The sequence below is a fragment of the Petromyzon marinus genome, chromosome 6 (assembly GCF_048934315.1).
Source record: "Petromyzon marinus isolate PM22_M1 ecotype Great Lakes invasive population chromosome 6, UKy_Petmar_22M1.pri1.0, whole genome shotgun sequence".
NCBI lineage: Eukaryota > Metazoa > Chordata > Hyperoartia > Petromyzontiformes > Petromyzontidae > Petromyzon > Petromyzon marinus.
In genome coordinates this window covers 2,201,514-2,219,100 of record NC_133672.1, presented here as the reverse complement: position 1 = coordinate 2,219,100, position 17,587 = coordinate 2,201,514, and the positions used below count along the sequence as shown (strand labels likewise).

At 53.9% G+C, this 17,587-nt stretch overlaps 1 protein-coding gene across 1 annotated transcript in view; it reads right to left on the bottom strand.

The window, feature by feature from the left end:
- Positions 1 to 6: 6 nt before the first annotated feature.
- Positions 7 to 17,587, bottom strand: part of TARBP1 (tRNA guanosine 2 -O-methyltransferase TARBP1) — a 72,547-nt gene continuing 54,966 nt past the window's right edge. Inside the window, exons 30-32 of the mRNA XM_076063214.1 lie at positions 17,336 to 17,460; positions 5,400 to 5,536; positions 7 to 3,164 (exon numbers count right to left, since the gene is read on the bottom strand). Of these exons, the coding sequence (XP_075919329.1) occupies positions 3,008 to 3,164; positions 5,400 to 5,536; positions 17,336 to 17,460 (419 nt within the window). The 3' untranslated portion in view covers positions 7 to 3,007. The remainder of the gene's footprint in view (positions 3,165 to 5,399; positions 5,537 to 17,335; positions 17,461 to 17,587) is intronic.

Here is a 17,587-nt window from a genome sequence, read left to right as displayed (position 1 = left end):
GATGGATCAGAAAGCAAACACATGCCTCATTTTAATTAAGTGGGTTTAAGCAAGACACGTTGCTAGAGGGAATTGTGGCAGATGCACGAGTGATGGAGTGGCAGTAGTCAAGAAGAGAATGCGCCTGGGGAATGAACACATATAAACCATCACCGCGCGAACTCCGATCATCCTCGCAGCAGCGGCTTCTGGCTGGCCATCCGACAAAAACGGTGGTCACTGCATCGCACGGCGCTTTCAGATGCGCTTCTGCGGCCGTCTGGAATGCTCTTCCTTCCGATATTAGGAAGCCACTGGAGCTATCCACGTTTAAATCAATATTGAAAACTAATTTCTTTCGAACTAATTTAGCATACTTGGCTACGTACGGTGCGAAAGATGTTCAACATACATACTGCGGAGACGAAGCAGTAAGATCAGATCATGTACAGGAGTCAGACGGATTGTGGAATCGTAGGGCCATGAGGGTCGATGATAGCGTGGGGGTGGCCTTCATCCAGCAGTTGATAGAACACGACTGCTGGTAACTAGGGTGGTATTCCGTCTATATGGGCATGGAATTTAATACGATGGAAACAATTATTTATTTACCAAAGAAGGCCTCACTGAGCCTCAAGCCACTTCCAGGGCACTGCAACGGGGGAGTTTAGTTAAAGCAGTGCCACGCGAGAGCGGCTGGCACGTGGAAGGAAATATCAGCATCCTGAGAAAAAAAACCCATGCAAGAAATGAGGATGCCATACTGAGCACTGCAATCTCCCAGCCACCCCGCAGCCCCAAGCCTACAACACCTGGCAAGCCTGCGTGGTCACCCATCCAAGTTATAACCAGGCCCTACTCCGCTTAGCTTACACTACTGTATGACAAGATTGGGAGCCTTCGAGGTGATTTGCACCAAGGCTGGTACAGGGACACATTGCCATCATCGTTTCAACACCACAATAATGTAATCATCCAGTACCAGAGACAGCGTCATTCCATAGCAGGGGTAGCAGGACCATTTCAGTACCAATAATTCAGGACCATGGACAGCACCATGGACAACATTTGCAACGATGGACTTCATTATTCAGCATCGGGAACAGGTGACTGAAGAATACATTCCACTGGTGGAGCACAGCCCCAACCCAGATGATCGCTTGCCAACAGCACTGGCCGCAATCCTGTAACAGCGCGAGGATGTCGGTCTTTTGGTCTCCGTACAATCGCGCGCGTGCGGCAAGGTTACCTCAACAAGGTTACCTCAACAAAGTTCCCTCAACAAGGTTACCATGCCCCATGAGCAGCCGAGTAGCTCAAGTGCGCGGGGCCGTGCCCGAAGGCTGCCCGTACTCTCGAGCCTCGTTACCAACTCCTGAGCACACGTGAAGGACCAGCACCCGACTCTGCTGTGCTCCGACCTGTTCGGCATGCGGCACCAGCAGCAACAGTGTCAGCACTAGGAACAAATACAAGATCCCCCTTGTAATCCTAACAGGCTGTTGGGGCCAGTGCTGTTAGCGAGTAGGACCTATGAAGGCTGGCACGGCACACGAGGTGGTGGGTGGCCAGCACCACGCCGGGCCGCCTTTGTCTCCCTAGCGGCGATGTTTACACATCGCATCAGGTACTCATTTGAGGCCGAGTCGAATTAGAGGAGGTCCAGTACCGGTTCAGATAATCATCACCGGCGTTGGTGGCTGTGAGCGGGAATCGACCTCGTGTCGCTGGGTTCGTAGTGCAGGGTGCTAGTACCATCAACTCTACCAGCAGCAGCAGCACCACCACCACCAACAGCACAACCACCACCACTGATCAAGAGCAACATAACTAGCAGCAACAACAGCAGCAACACCCCCCCCAGCTCCCTCGTTAGCGCTCACCACCTACAGTGCAGTGCGGCGCACACAGCAGCATCAGTCGAAATGCGTTTGTACACATCATGGTGCTTGTTTATTCGTTACACTTATTGGCACATTCTGGAGTCGGTACACCGCTGAAATGAACCACTAAGACAATCTTTGCGCACTACAGGAATTCATAAATAACAGCTGCTGACGTGGGAGTGGAAACGCGCGCGATTCACATCTGCAATAACATCAACACCGACGATACACATTAGACCAGTTGCTAAAAATAGGATCCGTACCCACATTTATGGACATACATGCTGGGGTGAGTGCCGTTAGCGAGCCAGCACGGCGCACGTGGTGTTTACACACGGCACCAGGTACTCACCTGAGGTCCTTTGTACCGTGTATTTGTGTGAAGGTGTGCATTGGTGCGGTGGTGTAGCGGTTAGCGCGCTGCGCTACGAACCTAGCGACCCGGGTTCAATTCCCGCTCACGGAAAACACCGGTCCTGGGCCTCCCCTAAGTTGACTCTGCTTCAAATGAGTACCTGGTGCGGTGTGCGGTAAACATCGCCACTAGGGAGACAAAGGCGGCTGGGCGTGGTGTTGGCCACCCACCCCCTCGTGTGCCGTGCCGGCCTTGCCCTAACAGTCTATTAAGGCTATATGGGGGATCTTTGTATTTGCATAGGTGCACATGTGTAACCCACAAACACGTGCACACAACAGACTGAGGGGAAAGAGGAGAATGGTGTGGCCACCACCATGCCCGGCCGGCCGCTTTCGTCAACTTAATGTTCAAACACTCCACCAGATACTCATTTTAGGCTGAGAATATGTTCAGATAGCAATAGCCAGGAATCAAACTCATGTTGCTGGGTTCGTAATGCAGTACGCAAGCCCAGGTACCACCATTGTTCCACATACACAGACACAAACACACACAAAGACACGCAGGCACACACAAGGCACATGAAGTGAAGGATGGTCTCTCAATGTAGGACAGAGGACAGGGAAGACACAGGGCGAAGAGTCCAGATCCCCTGGTGGCACCAAGAGGGCAGAGAAGCGATGCCCGACGAGGATGTGAAACGGCAGAGCCAACCACCCCATGGATGCCTGGCTCATCGAGAGTCAGGGCCGCTGACGAGGGGGAGGAGGAGGCGGTGTGGGCCTCAGCGCGGGCACAGCAGGTGCTGGCGCGCGTACTCCCACACGAGCAGGGCTCCGCTGACGTGCACGTTGAGCGAGCGCACGACCCCGAGCTGAGGGATCTGGACGCACGCGTCCAGCTGCTGCAGCAGCCCTGCGGGCACCCCCTCGCGCTCGTTACTGCACACGCACGCAGACGGGCACACGCAGGCGCACGTGAGCGCACAGCCACACGTGGCAACACATACGCACGCCCCATGTATGCACACACAAAGAAAAAGACAAAGATTCCCCGTATATAGGCTTTTGAACGGACTGTTGGAGCAAGTGCTGTGAGCTAACACCACTGCCGGCTACATCGCACTTGAAGCTCATTGAAGGCTGAGTCGATCTCGGTGAGGCTCTAGACCACTGTTGTTGCTCATGAGCGGAAATCAAAGTCAGGTTGCCAGGTTTGTAGCACAATGCACTAACCATGCGCCACCATCCTCCAAATACAAACATCCCCCATATAGCCTTAACAGACTGTTGTGAGAAAGTGCTGTTAGCTGTTAACCATACGCACATGCGCACACAGGCGTGCACGGGGTTAATGGGACAGTCAGTTTCTCCAGCGCAGAATGACACAATACCTGGCCACTGTCATCATTAACACTCCCTTATAACTCAACTAAAAATAGTACGCACAACAATGCTCCATTCAATTTCCCTTCTTCAGAGCAGACAAGGCAGGGGGGGTTTGCGATGCAATAATGAACGCCCAGAGCTGACATGCACAGCAACCGAGCGCGAGTAATGACGCATCAATTAACGTCGTTTCTTATTCTCGCAGTCCACGCACTGCGAGCACATGAAGCACCGACCACGACTGCGTAAAGTGTCGGCGAATGTTGCATGGAGGCTCATGTACAGAAGTCAGAGAGAATATCAAATTCATAGGCGACAACCGAAGCAAGCCAATTCGGTGAATCGCTCGGGATGAATTACTGGCGACCTATTGGCTACACCTCTATGTGTGGTACATAACCTCACGTGGAGCACGTGCTATGTCATAGTTGCACTGAAACTGACAAGATGGAAAATTCACACTAGGCAAAAAGGCGAATGAATACAGACTACAACAACAGGCGCGCATGCACGGACAAAACAAATATCCCCCGTGTAGCCTTAACAGACTGTAGGAGCAAGTGCTGTTAGCGAGCACCTATAAAGGCCGGCACGGCACACGAGGGGGTGGGTGGCCAGCACCACGCCCGGCCGCCTTTGTCTCCCCAGTGGCGATGTTTACTATACACCGCACCAGGAACTCGTTTGAGGCTGAGTCAACCTAGAGGGAGGCCCAGGACCGGTTCAGATAATCGTCACTGGCATTGGCTGTGAGCAGGTATCGAACCCGGGTCGCCAGGTTCGTAGAGCAGCGTAGCGCTAACCGCTACACTGCCGCTCCCCGCACGCGCGCAGACACACACGCGCGATTGGACGCACGCAAACCTCGCTGCAGCTGCCTGCACGTTGCCGTGCACGAGCGCACAGGGACAGACGTTCGCGCGCGCCTCTAACGCTGCTAAACAAACGACCTCGCGCCCGCTCGTCGAGCCGCGTCGGTGGTTGCACCGCAACCACCAGCGGGGGAAACCGGTGGGTACATCCGGTGGTGCCCGCCGAGGAAGAGGCCAAGGGCGGAAGAGTCGGATGTGAGGGACGCGTTACCCCTACAGGGCCCTTTCAGACCCCGACAGGCCTTTACAGAAGAGTTGGGGAGGCCTTCATCCACCAGTGGCTGACTACGATTACAATGAAGGGCTGAGGATTTGAACTCGCAAACCGTTGTGATCGCGAGGTGCGCGCTCTCAACACCAAGCCACCCGGCTGACACGGCTGAGAGCTGCGAAGGCGATGCCCCGGTATTGTCCAATAGCAGCTATGACCGACACGGGGCAACGCGTACCCCGGCACCGTCGCTCATCGACATCGTCGTCGTCGTCAGCCACGATCAACCTGCACTGTTGACAGCGCCAACACCGGGATCCTGTCCCCTCCCTCCATCATTTGTTTGTTCGTTCGATAAACGCCTCTCCACAAGCCGTCGCCACCTCTGCAATGCGGTGATCCGCCCAGCACCTGCACGCGAACAAATTCCATCGCTCCGTCTCCCGGATGGACGTGGCTTTCGGACGCGTTCCATTCCTTGGTTGCTGCTCCGGAGTGACGGATTGACTCCCCGTAGCGACGCGGTAACTAGGTCACACGGGTTTCCTTAGAGAAGGTCGTGCGAGGTCACGGATGCTCGAGGTCACGGATGCTCGAGGTTACGGGGTCGTTCGCGGACGGCCTGAGTGGGCGGGCGGGGGGGGGGGGTGCGGGGGGGAGGGTGCGGGGGATCTTGGGGTGCGGGAGGTGGGGGGGCCATCGTACCCGAGCAGCAGCAGCGTGCGTGCGGGGAAGCGGAAGGCCGTGAGGTCGTGGCTGTTCGCCGTCTGCTCTGCGCCCACGATGCTGTAGCCGTCCTCCTTCTTCTCCTGCAGGAACGCGGCCAGAGCGTGCGGCTTCACCTGCGGGAGAGACGGCGCAGACGTCAGGCTCCCGCCCGAGAAGCCGGTTTGGCCGATCGGGGAGTTATTTGGTTACTTGTTGCACGGTGGTGCGGGGGGGGGGGGGCTCAGGAGTCGGGGTACCGAGCTGGGACTGCCGAGGTCGTGGGGCTGAATCTGGGTGTCAGCCTCCCGTGATTAACCCGGGTTCTCACAATACGAATAAACGAATCTATTTTTTATTTTATCAGGTAAGGCTGTATATCTCTTTTTCAGAAGCGACCTGCCAACAAGTGACAGCTCATAGAAGAGGCTTATCATCACGTGGAAATTTACAGCAGCCAAATACTCTAAAAGTGTGTTTCTAAATGTGGAGAGGAAAAACTGGAGGACCGGGAGAAAAATCTACACAACCATGTGGCGTCTGGGTCGGGATCGAACCCGCGACCTCCTGTATACCAGACGAGGGAGATAACATCTCGCTACTGTAGCGCCCTACGAGTATGCATGATGGCATACTCCTACTGTCAAAGGCATGGAATCATTTTATGTCGATACAAAGCTTAATCGCGATCGCTTAAGGTACAATAATAATTTAATCCCAAGTCTCGTCAACACAATTTTCTTTTTATCATATTCAACACTGCTTCCGATCATTACCATGGGCACCACCATTATCACTCACCATCGGCGCCATTCACACGACTGCTCGTTCAACCACTTTGCGCAAGATGTAAATTGAAATAAATTTCAACATGCCAGAAAAAAAACACTGCGACATTCGATGGTGAGTACAACGATGGCAAGTCGATGCGGCACGAGACAAATACTGAACGCCCACCAAATTCTGTCGTTTCACGCTCGACGCACATCGGCGTCTTGGGTCAAACGTGCCGGGGAACAGAACCCGGTTACGAACGAGGAGACCCCTGACATTTGTGCTCGTTTGAGCATCAATATCCTCGGAAGTTCTGAGCCCTGCAAAGGCCGCGGGCTCGGCTGAAAGGCCACCCCGGCGGCTCCCGTGCGGCGGCACGCCGAGATCCGCAGACGCGCTCGGTCCACCGTGCCGCGTACGGCACATTCCTACATCCCATTCACGCGCACGGTAAACTTTAAAAAAAAAACATTTTCACACATCGATCATGGTCTTCATCTGAGATTTCTGCACCTTAAAGAACGGGTATTTGTTTATCGGTATTTGTTTATCGAATCTGGAGCTTCCCCGACTTTCTTTTCTCCCGGGCGTGACACGGAATTCGCCTGCTGCTGCTGCCGCTGCCGCCGTTCGAGATCAATGCGTCAGGGTTTGTGGAAAGCGTGGCTCCTGTCTCCCAGCTGCAATTTAATTTTCTTTTCTTTTTTCTCCCTTCCAAGACATTTGTTGCTTGTCTTTTTCAAATTGGATTTCTCCGTCTCGGTGCGCCGGGCCTCTCTGCCTGCGCACGGCAAACAAAACACAAATAACCTTTTCTCTAAACTCTTAGTGCGCGTGCCATTCCTATCACGGCCACGGCAGCCCGATGCGCATTCTCTGCGTCGCGCCGTGCCCGCTTTCAGCTTCGCTCGCACGCACGCGGCGACGGACACCGGCGACGGACACCGGCGGCGGATGCCGGCGACGGACGCCGACAACGCGCGCAAACAAAAACTCCAAGGGGGCAGGTGGCAGCGGGGAGGGGGGGCCGCGGAGGGAAGATGAGAGGCGAGCGAGTCGTGGTGGTGCGTGACGAGCGGGGGCGGAGCCGGCGAGACACCGCGGTGCGCCGACTTTCAAGATTTAAGATCGGCCGCGTGGGCTTTCAAATCCGAGCGGAACGTGCGCGCGAGCTGGACCGGATGACGCCACGGATCGAGTCACGGGGGCGCCAATGCTTACCCGCTGGGACAAACATTTCACGTCAAAGAGCCAATCCCACCCTGGCCGAGCGGCTCTCCCACCCCGAGTCCTCCCCCGGCTCCCACCTTGCTCCCCCATCAACAGCCAAGGTTCATTTAGTTGCAGTGGCAGGCACTTTCGGGTTTCAATCGCCCACCTTCATGACCGCCGAGCGATTGCTCCGCGCGCTCTGTCGTGCCTCGCATCGCAGCGGCGCGTTTTTTGAAATTCCGTGACGTTGAATTTCGCCCACAATGCCAGAGTAGAAAAACCCGTAGGCAAACAACGAACGAACGAACTCGGCTGAGGACACGTCGAGACAAGACGACTCGTATCGCGAGGAAGACCCGAGGCCTCGCCGATCCCCGTCGCCACTCCACCCTCGTGAGCTCCGGTCCCCCGTCGCTCCAACGCCAACTGGTTGAGCGGTCGCCTGCTCCGGTGAGCGTGGCTCGGGACGCGCGTCGCCGCGCCGCGCCCCGTCACGCCGGCCACGTTCCGAGAGCGCAGGAGGTGCGTTTCCGGCATCGGTGGTGCCAGCCCGCCCGCCCGCCCGCCCGCCCGCCATCCAGCGCTTCCGAGGCGAGGGGGGAGGGGGCGTTCGGCGCATCACGCAGGCTCCCGCTGGGCAGCGAGCCGGCCAGAAGATGGCAGCACAAAAAAAAATCGAATTGACTCCATCTGTGCCCGAGGCTGGAGCGCCCGAGGGAAGAATTGTGTTTCTTCTGGGTATGTCGGTGTCGTCTCATCTGCCAAACATTCCAGTGCAGCACCCTCCTAAAGAAGAGTCTTAATTCTCAGTAATCCTCTCCCGGTGATATTCGTGAGGACCACCTAAAACCCACCCACCCACGCACCCTCCCTCCTATCCCCCCCTTCCTCCCGTCCCTTCTCCGTTTCAGATTTGATTTATGATTACGCTCGAAAGGTGAGGGCCCCAGGGTACTTTCTTATTCCATCCACCACTTCTGTTGAGAAGCAGAAGGCATTTTTCACTTTTCTCCCCAGTCCACTGTCACCCCCCCCACCCCCTCTCCTCCCACCCCCTCCTCCTCACTGTCACCACCGGTGTGCTGCGTGTCTCTGTTGTGCTGAGGTTGTGCCGTTATCCACTGGCTCCTGTCCAGCACCAGACGGTTCCTGGAACTCAGTCTTCTCCGCTCTCCACGCTTCCTGTTGCTATTATCGTCATTGTCGCACCTCTTCCGGCTGTTCACGGTGGTCGTGGGCGACAAGCAGAGGTGGTAGCAGTGGTGCTAGAAGCAGCTGCAATATCAGTAGAAGCGACAGTAGAAGACTGTGAATAAATACCTTATTTACCCATGAATGTCTCACAAAGTCTCAAGGCTCATGATACAGGAGAGTCCTACTTTGAAAGCGAGATCAATTCCTCGTAGTATTATACTTCACGTGGGAGCAAACCGCAGCGTCCGTAGAAAATGCACGCACGTGGAGACCTCACCCGGCGGAGTGTCCGGGTGGCCGGGTTGGCCCGGTGTTTGCGAGCGCTCGCCGATCGGACCGACGACGATGCAGCCGCTTGGCACTGCTCTCCCCCCTCCCCTGGCGAGCGCTCGAGGTCAAACGGCCCATCCTGTGATTAGCACGACCGGAATGGAGCCAGCGACATCGGCTGGGCGAGTCAGCCAACGTGTGCCAACACGTTGGCCCCCACTCCCCTCCCCTGCCGAGGCCCCTGTATTCCACCTCGGAGAGTGCTGGCAGATTAACGCTCCATCGCGCCGCGCCGTCTTGCTCCGCACGCTCAATTAAGCGGATTGGTACACACGGGGAGGCAACAAAGATCTAGCGGAGCAGCGATCGCCGTCTCTTGCCCGGCAGAGAGAGGAGAAAGGTTGCGCGAGAATTTGCTCCGGTCTATCTCTCTCTCTCTTAGGCAACGCGTTCGGGCCGGGCTACAGGAAAGTCAAGCGCGGCCGCTGCGCGCCGTCACCGTTCACCAGGCCCACTTCCGCGACAGTCGCGAGCGCTCGGCTGGCGCCTGCCAAAGCTTCACACGAACAAATCTCGAAACGAACGCCGCCATCGCATTCAGCGATGCAATCGGGAGTTGCTATTCGAGGGGGACGCGCAATCACGCGAACACCGTCCGAGGCAAAAAGATATTAACACTCTGGCGTGCGCAGCGGAAAAGTTAGAATTCATACGACTCTTGCAGTACCCCACGCCCCTACAGCAGAACGCGTTGCCGCCAAAAAATGGAAAAAAGACGCCGTGGTGACGGGAACACGTATGGGGTGTTTGGCGATCGACCCGATACTCATCACCGACGCACGGCCAATTATTCGCCAAGGCGCGTGCGCATGCCGCTAATCTATTTAAAGACGCAACCCCGCCGCCACCGCGCTCACGCCCCCCCGCCCGCTTCAAAGGGCGCCAGTCCCAGCGACAATTTGCTCGGCGCGTTCCATAAAGGAATAAAGGGAAAATACAACAAAATAACCGGGCCGCAACGTGCCGAGCCAGCGGCATTGTGCGGCCAGATAAAAGACTTGGCAGGATATGAAGCAGAGGCGATAAATGCGGGGCTGATGCGGGGGCGCATTCCCCAAAATTTCCGAAAGAAGAGCCCCCCCCCCCCTCCCCACCTGAGTTTCCCACCGCGATGGGGGGGGGGGGGTGCGAGCTACAGAGCCTCTCTTCCCTGAAAACTGGGCCCACTTAGGAGCACGATGTCTCAACCGAAGCGAAATCTGTAAAACGAGGCAAAATTACAAGTTTCGCTGCGTGCGGAATGCTCGCCGGGTGCGGAGGCGGATCGAGGCGTCAATTTGCACCGCGCACCACTTGCGCGGGGGGGGGGGGGGGGTCGGGTTTTTGGAGCTGCCGCACGGCGGAGCCGTCGGTGCTGCGCCTCGATGCCCGGCGGCGAGTGGGGCAGGCGCAGTGCGAGCGGCGACCGCGGCGATTACGCCTGTGGGCAAATTGGACGCTGGGGCAAAATTTAATCGGCAAAGGTGGCCGACGGGGGTGGGGGGGGGGGGGTGCTTAATGGACGATTTTTTTTGGTAACAGTTGGAGAAGTAAACACTGGAGGCCAGACGATCGTGTTATCGCTTGACCTGGTGATATGACAGGCGAATCGGTGAACAGCGCGTTATGATGAGGGCAGCCGTGGCTGCTGTTGCAACTCCTCCGCAGCCCATCACCCACCTGCCTCATGATAATGGACTGAACTCAACATTGAATTACGCTCGCAAAGTCATGGCTTAAACCTTCCGCAGCTATTCAAAGCCAGTTTCAATGTGCGGGCGTGGTGATTAGATAACCCATACACATTGCACAAGCAGCCTGCGCCCCGCGGTTAATTTAATCATTGCTGCCGTTTAGTTCGCCAGGTGAGCGCCCACCGAAATTCGTTATCTCGTTCGCAAGGAATGGATGATGAGGTCACAGCTGTTTGTAAGGTTCAGTAATTGTAAAAATTTGCATTATGGGCTATTTCCCCTTAAATGTTGTCCAATTTTGCTTTTGGCATTGTCATGGGATGAAAATACCTTTCCACGTGGTATTCTGACAGTGAGCAGTGTCAGAGAACATACCTCAAAGCTGAGCTTTACCAGGCCTCTTTATCTCTACAAAGGACAACCTTTTACATGGGTCACACGTAAAGTTTTGCACATATCAATAAAACCAACATTTATTCACCTCTTAAGAGTTTGATAACTCGAACTAAGTGCGCAATTAGATGTAATCATCGTTATTTTTTGGCACACCAGCTGAAAATCACTGCCGTTGCGAACCTGGTTTGGGCACGGGTGGCTGGCTGCATGTGAACCCAGGATACCGGCGGCACCGGCTTAGCACCTCGATCCGGCATCGGTCCCTGGAGCCACCCCCGACAAATAAATACGTTTTGGTCTTTGATGTCAGAGTCATGGTGACCGACTCTGGCAGAGACCCTACGGGCTCTGTAAGACTCGCTCTGCAGCGGTTCACACGCTTGGGAATTCCCTACAGACAATACCAGAGATTGGGTCACGACAAACTCTTCAGCGCCACAACAGGAAGCAAATACTCCATGTGTGTATGTTGAACTTCTTTCACACTGTACGCAGCCAACCATGTTAATCGGAGGTGTGGGGGAAGGACAACAAACTAAATACAAAAAGCAGTTGTTAAAGAAATGAGTGTTTAATGTAGATGTAGTGCATAGCTGCAGTGGCTTTCCTAATATAGAACGGAAAAGTGTTTCAGAAGGCCGCAGAAGCGCATCTGAAAGTGCGCGATGCAGTCACCGTCTTTGGTCGTTGGCTATAAATAATAATTTAAGTGAAAAATACAAATAACGTGAAACCGGACCGCTGCTCAGGCACTCTGTAGCCAGGCGTTGCGGGACAAGTGAGGGCTCGGCTTGCCAACAACGGCGCTCGCCGGCATGGCCCGGGGTTCCCAGGACAGCCCTACCGGAGCCAGCCCCGTTAGGGCTGTCCGAGATGTCACGAGGACGACCCGAATACGCGACGCCAGGTCAACTTCAGGGCCATGTCTCAGATTAAAACAACAACAAACCTTGGCTTTAGCCGTTTGGCTTTAAACAAAAAGACGAGACAGAAAAGTACAAAAGTATGATATTTTAGCTCGGGAGAGACAAACTTAACCCATGTAAAATTTTAAACATATATTTATACTTTAACATAATTTTTGCCGAAGCTGAGGGGGGGTCGGGAGACCAGACCGCGGAGCCTCGGATGTGGGGCCACGGATCTGTGCCGCGCTGCCGATCCTGGATCCAGAATCGGCCCTTCCTGAGGCACGTGGAAAAGCGGCATTCAGAGGCAGTGGGACCGGCCTTTTGTTTGACAGCGTTAGTCCCGTCTACAACCCCCGTGCAGTCCACCCGCATAGCCGGCCATTCAGGGCGTGACATTTTTAAAGAAGTTAACGGCCCCCCCGGGGTGGAGACAAACGACACAAATCCTCTCCTCGCAGGCACACGCCTTGTTGGCGGCAGGTTCCTCCGTGCAGGCGGCAGAGGCACGGCTGACCTCAGTCGTCACGTCGAGCGCGGCTATCGTACACGGCGGCAAGGAGCAGCGACGGAGAACGTTGGAATCTACTTCTGCCGTGACGTACGGTCGTCAGCCGCTGGGATTGAGCCGACAAGGTTCCCTCGGACGGTGCCAAAACAGAGTGAGGATGGGACTTGCCGTTCATTTACATTCCATTTCCTCGGTTCAGGGCGTCAAACTGGAGGGCTACGTGCCCCATCTAACGTGGTGATCATTTGTGCTGTGGCATTATGGCGAGCCAGATCGTCGCTGCCTGGCAGGAGCATGCCGTTACTAGGCGATGGCATTTGTCTGCGTTCGACCGATGGCCTGGGCATGACAGCACATGCGGACAAACAGCTTTGAGTGACAACCCCGGCACTGCAAGGCGAACACTCAACTTACGAAATAAAGCACGTTTATAATGCCTGTCAATAAAAGGTGTTATTTTTATTGTTGTCGTTATTGTTGCTTGAATGGTGAACAAAGAGTCAGCCGTTGTTCTTGTCAACATCCACGTGCCCGTTCAATGTACGCACCAGAGTCAAGAGTCACTCGGAGCAGTCATCTTTGGCCGAGAAATGCTTCCTCGGCTGACGCGGACTCCCGATGCCAGCCAGCGTGCTGGAACGGTCGTAAGTTCAGCAGCCACACGGCACCACGGTGTTACGAGCGGGAACGTCTCCACCTTCATTTGACCCCCTGTCTCGTTACTCTCAAAGTGGAACAGCGGTGCAGCGGTCAGCGCGTCGTGCTATGAACTCAGAGACGCGAGTTGGTTTCCCGGCCGCGGCTAAAACAAGAGCCGAGTCTCATCTGATCCAGTCCAGAGCTTGCTCATTCACCAATCCGGACTGACCAGCTTGGTGAAGTATGGTCAATCAACCACCGTACGGCTGACACGCCGTGCACCTGCGTCCTGCACTGGATTAACCAATGCCGATATTTGTTGTTGTTATATTTGTAGTAAGCAGTGCAGCAAGTAGGTTGATAGAAGTGTTATCTCCATGCATGCATGGATTTTTGTCCAGGCACTCCGATTGTTTCCCACATCAAACAGCACACGGCACTGATTGAGGGCCGGTCATACAGCCCAAGCAGTGACCCTGGTGAGAACGATCCTGAGACTCAATGTGACTCTGCTGGGAAACTAGAGAACTGTTATTTGCTTTAACAGTCCCAAAACATTGCGCTCCTCCTCATATCAACCTGTAATATATTATATGTCTGTATGTCCGTCACTAGGACCATGCGGTTTGTATTTACGTTTTAAAATTGAGGTTTAATAAAAAAAAGTATTTTAAAAAACTACGAACAGAATTAGAACTTCAAAGAAGGAAGAAAATCATCGATATATATACCTATACATCTATGCTTAATATCACGATGGCTGGGCACTGGCCACTAAAGTTGTAATTGATCAAAGTTGACGTGTTAATTTGAGAGCTTGGGAAGAGAGACGATGGGAGGGAGGGGGGATTGCAGAATGGAGCGGTGCGAGGGAATTAGCAGAAAGAGAAGCGTGGTGACCTGCAGTGTGGTCAGTGGGTGGGTGGGTGGGGAGCAGTGGTGTAGCGGTAGCGCGTGGCGCTATGAACCTGCCGACCCGGGTTCAATTCCCGCTCACGGCCAACACCAGTGATAATTATCTGAACAAGTTCTGGGCCTCCCCTAGGTCGGCTCAGCCTCCATTGAGTACCTGGTGCGGTATGTAAACATCGCCACGAGGAAGACAAAGGCGGCCGGGCGTGGTGCTGGCCACTCACCCCCCTCGTGTATCGTGCCCGACTTCATAGGTCCTACTCGCTAACAGCACTTGCCCCAACAGTCTGTTAAGGCTACACGGAGGATCTTTGTCTTTGCTGTGACCTACAGTGTGGTGGATGAGACGAAACGGTAAGTCTGGCAGAGCGAGTCCACAGCATGGGCGAAGCCATCGACTAGTGAAGCATGTTTTTAATCGTATATTTATTTTACAGCCCTTTCTCAATCCATTGCTGGATGAAGGTCTCCCCACGCCATGTCAGTCGTGGGAGTTGTTTGACCATACTTCACCACCCTGGTCAATACGGATTGGTGAGGGGGCTCAGGGCTAATTCAGGTTTTTGCGATCACTGTGAGAGCCGTGGTGGGGAATAAAACCGGGGTCACCGGGTTCGTAGCGCACTGCACCTACCACTGTGCCACAGCTCCACCGCTCGATTCATACATCCCGACTGCAATAATAGACTTTATTTAATTGGTGAATTCGTTACATCACTAATTGGCACCGTTCATGACACTTCAACCCTCATAATTAATTCATTGTAAACACAGCTGGTTATTATTTCTATTATACGATATTCTGTACCATTAAGGCACCACTGGAACGTTACTGCAATCCCATCCACTGAGTCAGCTTCTCAACGCTCGGACCGATCGCCGGTTTAACTCATGAGACGAAACATTCAGGGGCTTCGAGGGCAGCGGAGGCACAGGTGCAGCTCAAACACCACTATCCACCTGGAACTTTCACGCCGGGTAGATATCGGTGTGTTTTTTTTATATCGTTTTTCCAAAAAACAACGAAGGCACAATCTAAGATCATCACCTCCCCAAGGAGACGGGGAAAGGATGGTAATTGCCGTAAGTCTGCCGGGCTCCAGGGTTAAACCTTCGGTGCCGAAACGCTAATTGCCAGCCATCACATTTGTCAAAAGTCACATCGAAATAATTAGTCCGAGACTATGTGTCGGTAGGCAAGGCGGCGGTTCGGCAATGTGCGGCATCGCCGACGGTGGGGGCTGGGCGACGTGCCCCCCCCCCCGCCTTGGCAACGCGGCGGTGGCGCGTGAGAAACGACACCGCGCGCCACTCGCGCTCGCCGCCATCACCGTCGAGCGAGCGAGTGAGCGACCGAGCGGGCTACCTCGGAGGGAAATTGAGAGAGCGACGAGGTGTCCCTCGTCCCCTTGCCCGTCAGCCGAGCAGGTCAATAAATCCATCACCGCAGTGCAATCCTCGTGCGTGGTGCTCGGTTGTCGTCGCTCGCCGGCAGGCATCGCGACCGCTCAAAGTGGCTCTGGCACGGGTCGCGATAGGTCGCAAATAACGGACATCATCGGCTGACAAAAAAAAATTATGATCTAAGACCAGGCGAGCGAGTGCCGCCGAAAAGGTATTAATGATGCAATTTCTACGTCGCGTGTCGGACATTAACCCACGCCGGTAAACCAGAGCCCAGGGGACCACCCGGTCTCACTCCAGTTGTTTTCAATCGCAGCCACCAGTCACAGCAGAGCGCGATGAAAACGATCAATAATTGTCGATTCAAATTTTGATTTAAAGCTTTCGTGACTGCAGTAATTCATATTCTTAGTTCTTTCGGTAAAGTCACGTGACTTTACCGAAAGAACTAAGAATATGAATTGTCGATTCATTCGTCCAAGAGGACCCCATGCCGAGGTGACCAGGTGGCACAGAGGTCAGAGCGCTGAAGCCAGGACCGCTGAGTTTCCTGGGTTTGAATCCGAGTGCAAATGCAACCATCACAAAAAAATACCATGTAAAAATGTTCGTTTTAAATAAATTTGTCTAAATTCCAGCTCACAGAATTAAAATATCAGTTTGACTGTCAAGTGACAAAGCAGCAATCTCATAGCAGGGAGCGTGTCGGATAGCCGGGGCACACCGCCTGCAAGGCATCTCCACGCTGATACGAATATCCACACTCCTGTGCGGCAGCTTCTGCAGGTGCACATGTCCTTTCCAAACAACAGGGATGAGCTAGAATAACATTAAGATATGACACACGCACGTGGCGTGTTTACACAGTGCGCTGCGTTGTGATTGCGTTGTGTCTATTCGCCCGTGTGCGCAATCGTTCTCGAAACTCAACACCGCATTTGACAAATCTATCCTTGGTATCCGATGCTCCCCGTACGTACAACGGTTATCGCATCTGTGTCACGTCCTCAGCAAGCTGCTCATTATATATTTGAACAGCAGAAACGTCAACATTTTGAAACGTGCTTTTGAATGTGTACACGACTGGACTCTTAAACCTCACGTTGATGATTCGTAATTTGAGGCGCATTTACTTTTTGCTCCGCTTGGTTTAGTTATTATTTATTTTTAAATTAATTACGCTTTCATGCTCCACTTGCTTTTTAGCCCAGGTCTAAATTGAGACCTTGGGTCTCAACGGACTCTGACCTGGTCACGCAGAGCACTTAGACATGAATGACCACGATGAAAACGATGAACTTGTGAGCGCATCGAAGGACGTTCGTCACAGGAACATGAATGAGACTGACGGTGTGAGATCTTACTTCCTGTTTTTGTCTTTTCCCACAATTTTATCCATAAACTCGATTCAGATATTTCACAGAGCATTGGGAACCCTTCGTGTTTAGAGAACGGCCCACAACAGTAGATATCACAGAGCTACCTCTGAAATCCTTTAAAGTTATCTCTGGTCCACAGAGTAGGTGGCAGGTGATCTTGGTCCCACAGAGAAGTGATCTTAGTCAAAATGAAGTTCAGAACTACATTTTACGTGATTTTTTAAACAATCAGTGGGTACCGGGCTGATACCATTAAACAACTACACATCCGGTGTGATCACAGGTTGACCTTAGCGGTGCCATCTGAGCGCTCTGACCTCTTGAGCCACCCTGGGGCGCCATTCCCATGCGGAGCTTATTGAAGGGCACCTTTTGTAGTCCTTCCCCCCGCACCTCTGATTAGCACGGTTGGCTACGTACCGTGCGAAAGAAGTTCAACATACACAAACAAACGTACAAGAAGTTCAAGATACACACATACTGTACACAAGTTCAACATACACACAAATATGGACAAGATCAACATACAGACACATACATACAATAAGTTCAACAGACACACACACACAGAGGGTAGCTCGAGCGAGGAGGGGTGGCGTGTCACCTCGAGGATGGGCAGCCACTGCTCAGCCGTGACGCTCAGGGCCTGGAACTGGCGGTCCGACACGTGGTGACGCCCTCCCAGCACCAGCGCCGACGCGCCCAGGATTTCACAAGTCCGACACAGGCCTGGGGGTGGCACCACCGCACACTAAATACAAAGATCCCCCGTACACCCTTCACAGACTTTTGGGGCAAGTGCTGTTAGCGAGCACCTATGAAGGCCGGCACGGCACACGAAGGGGGTGGGTGGCCA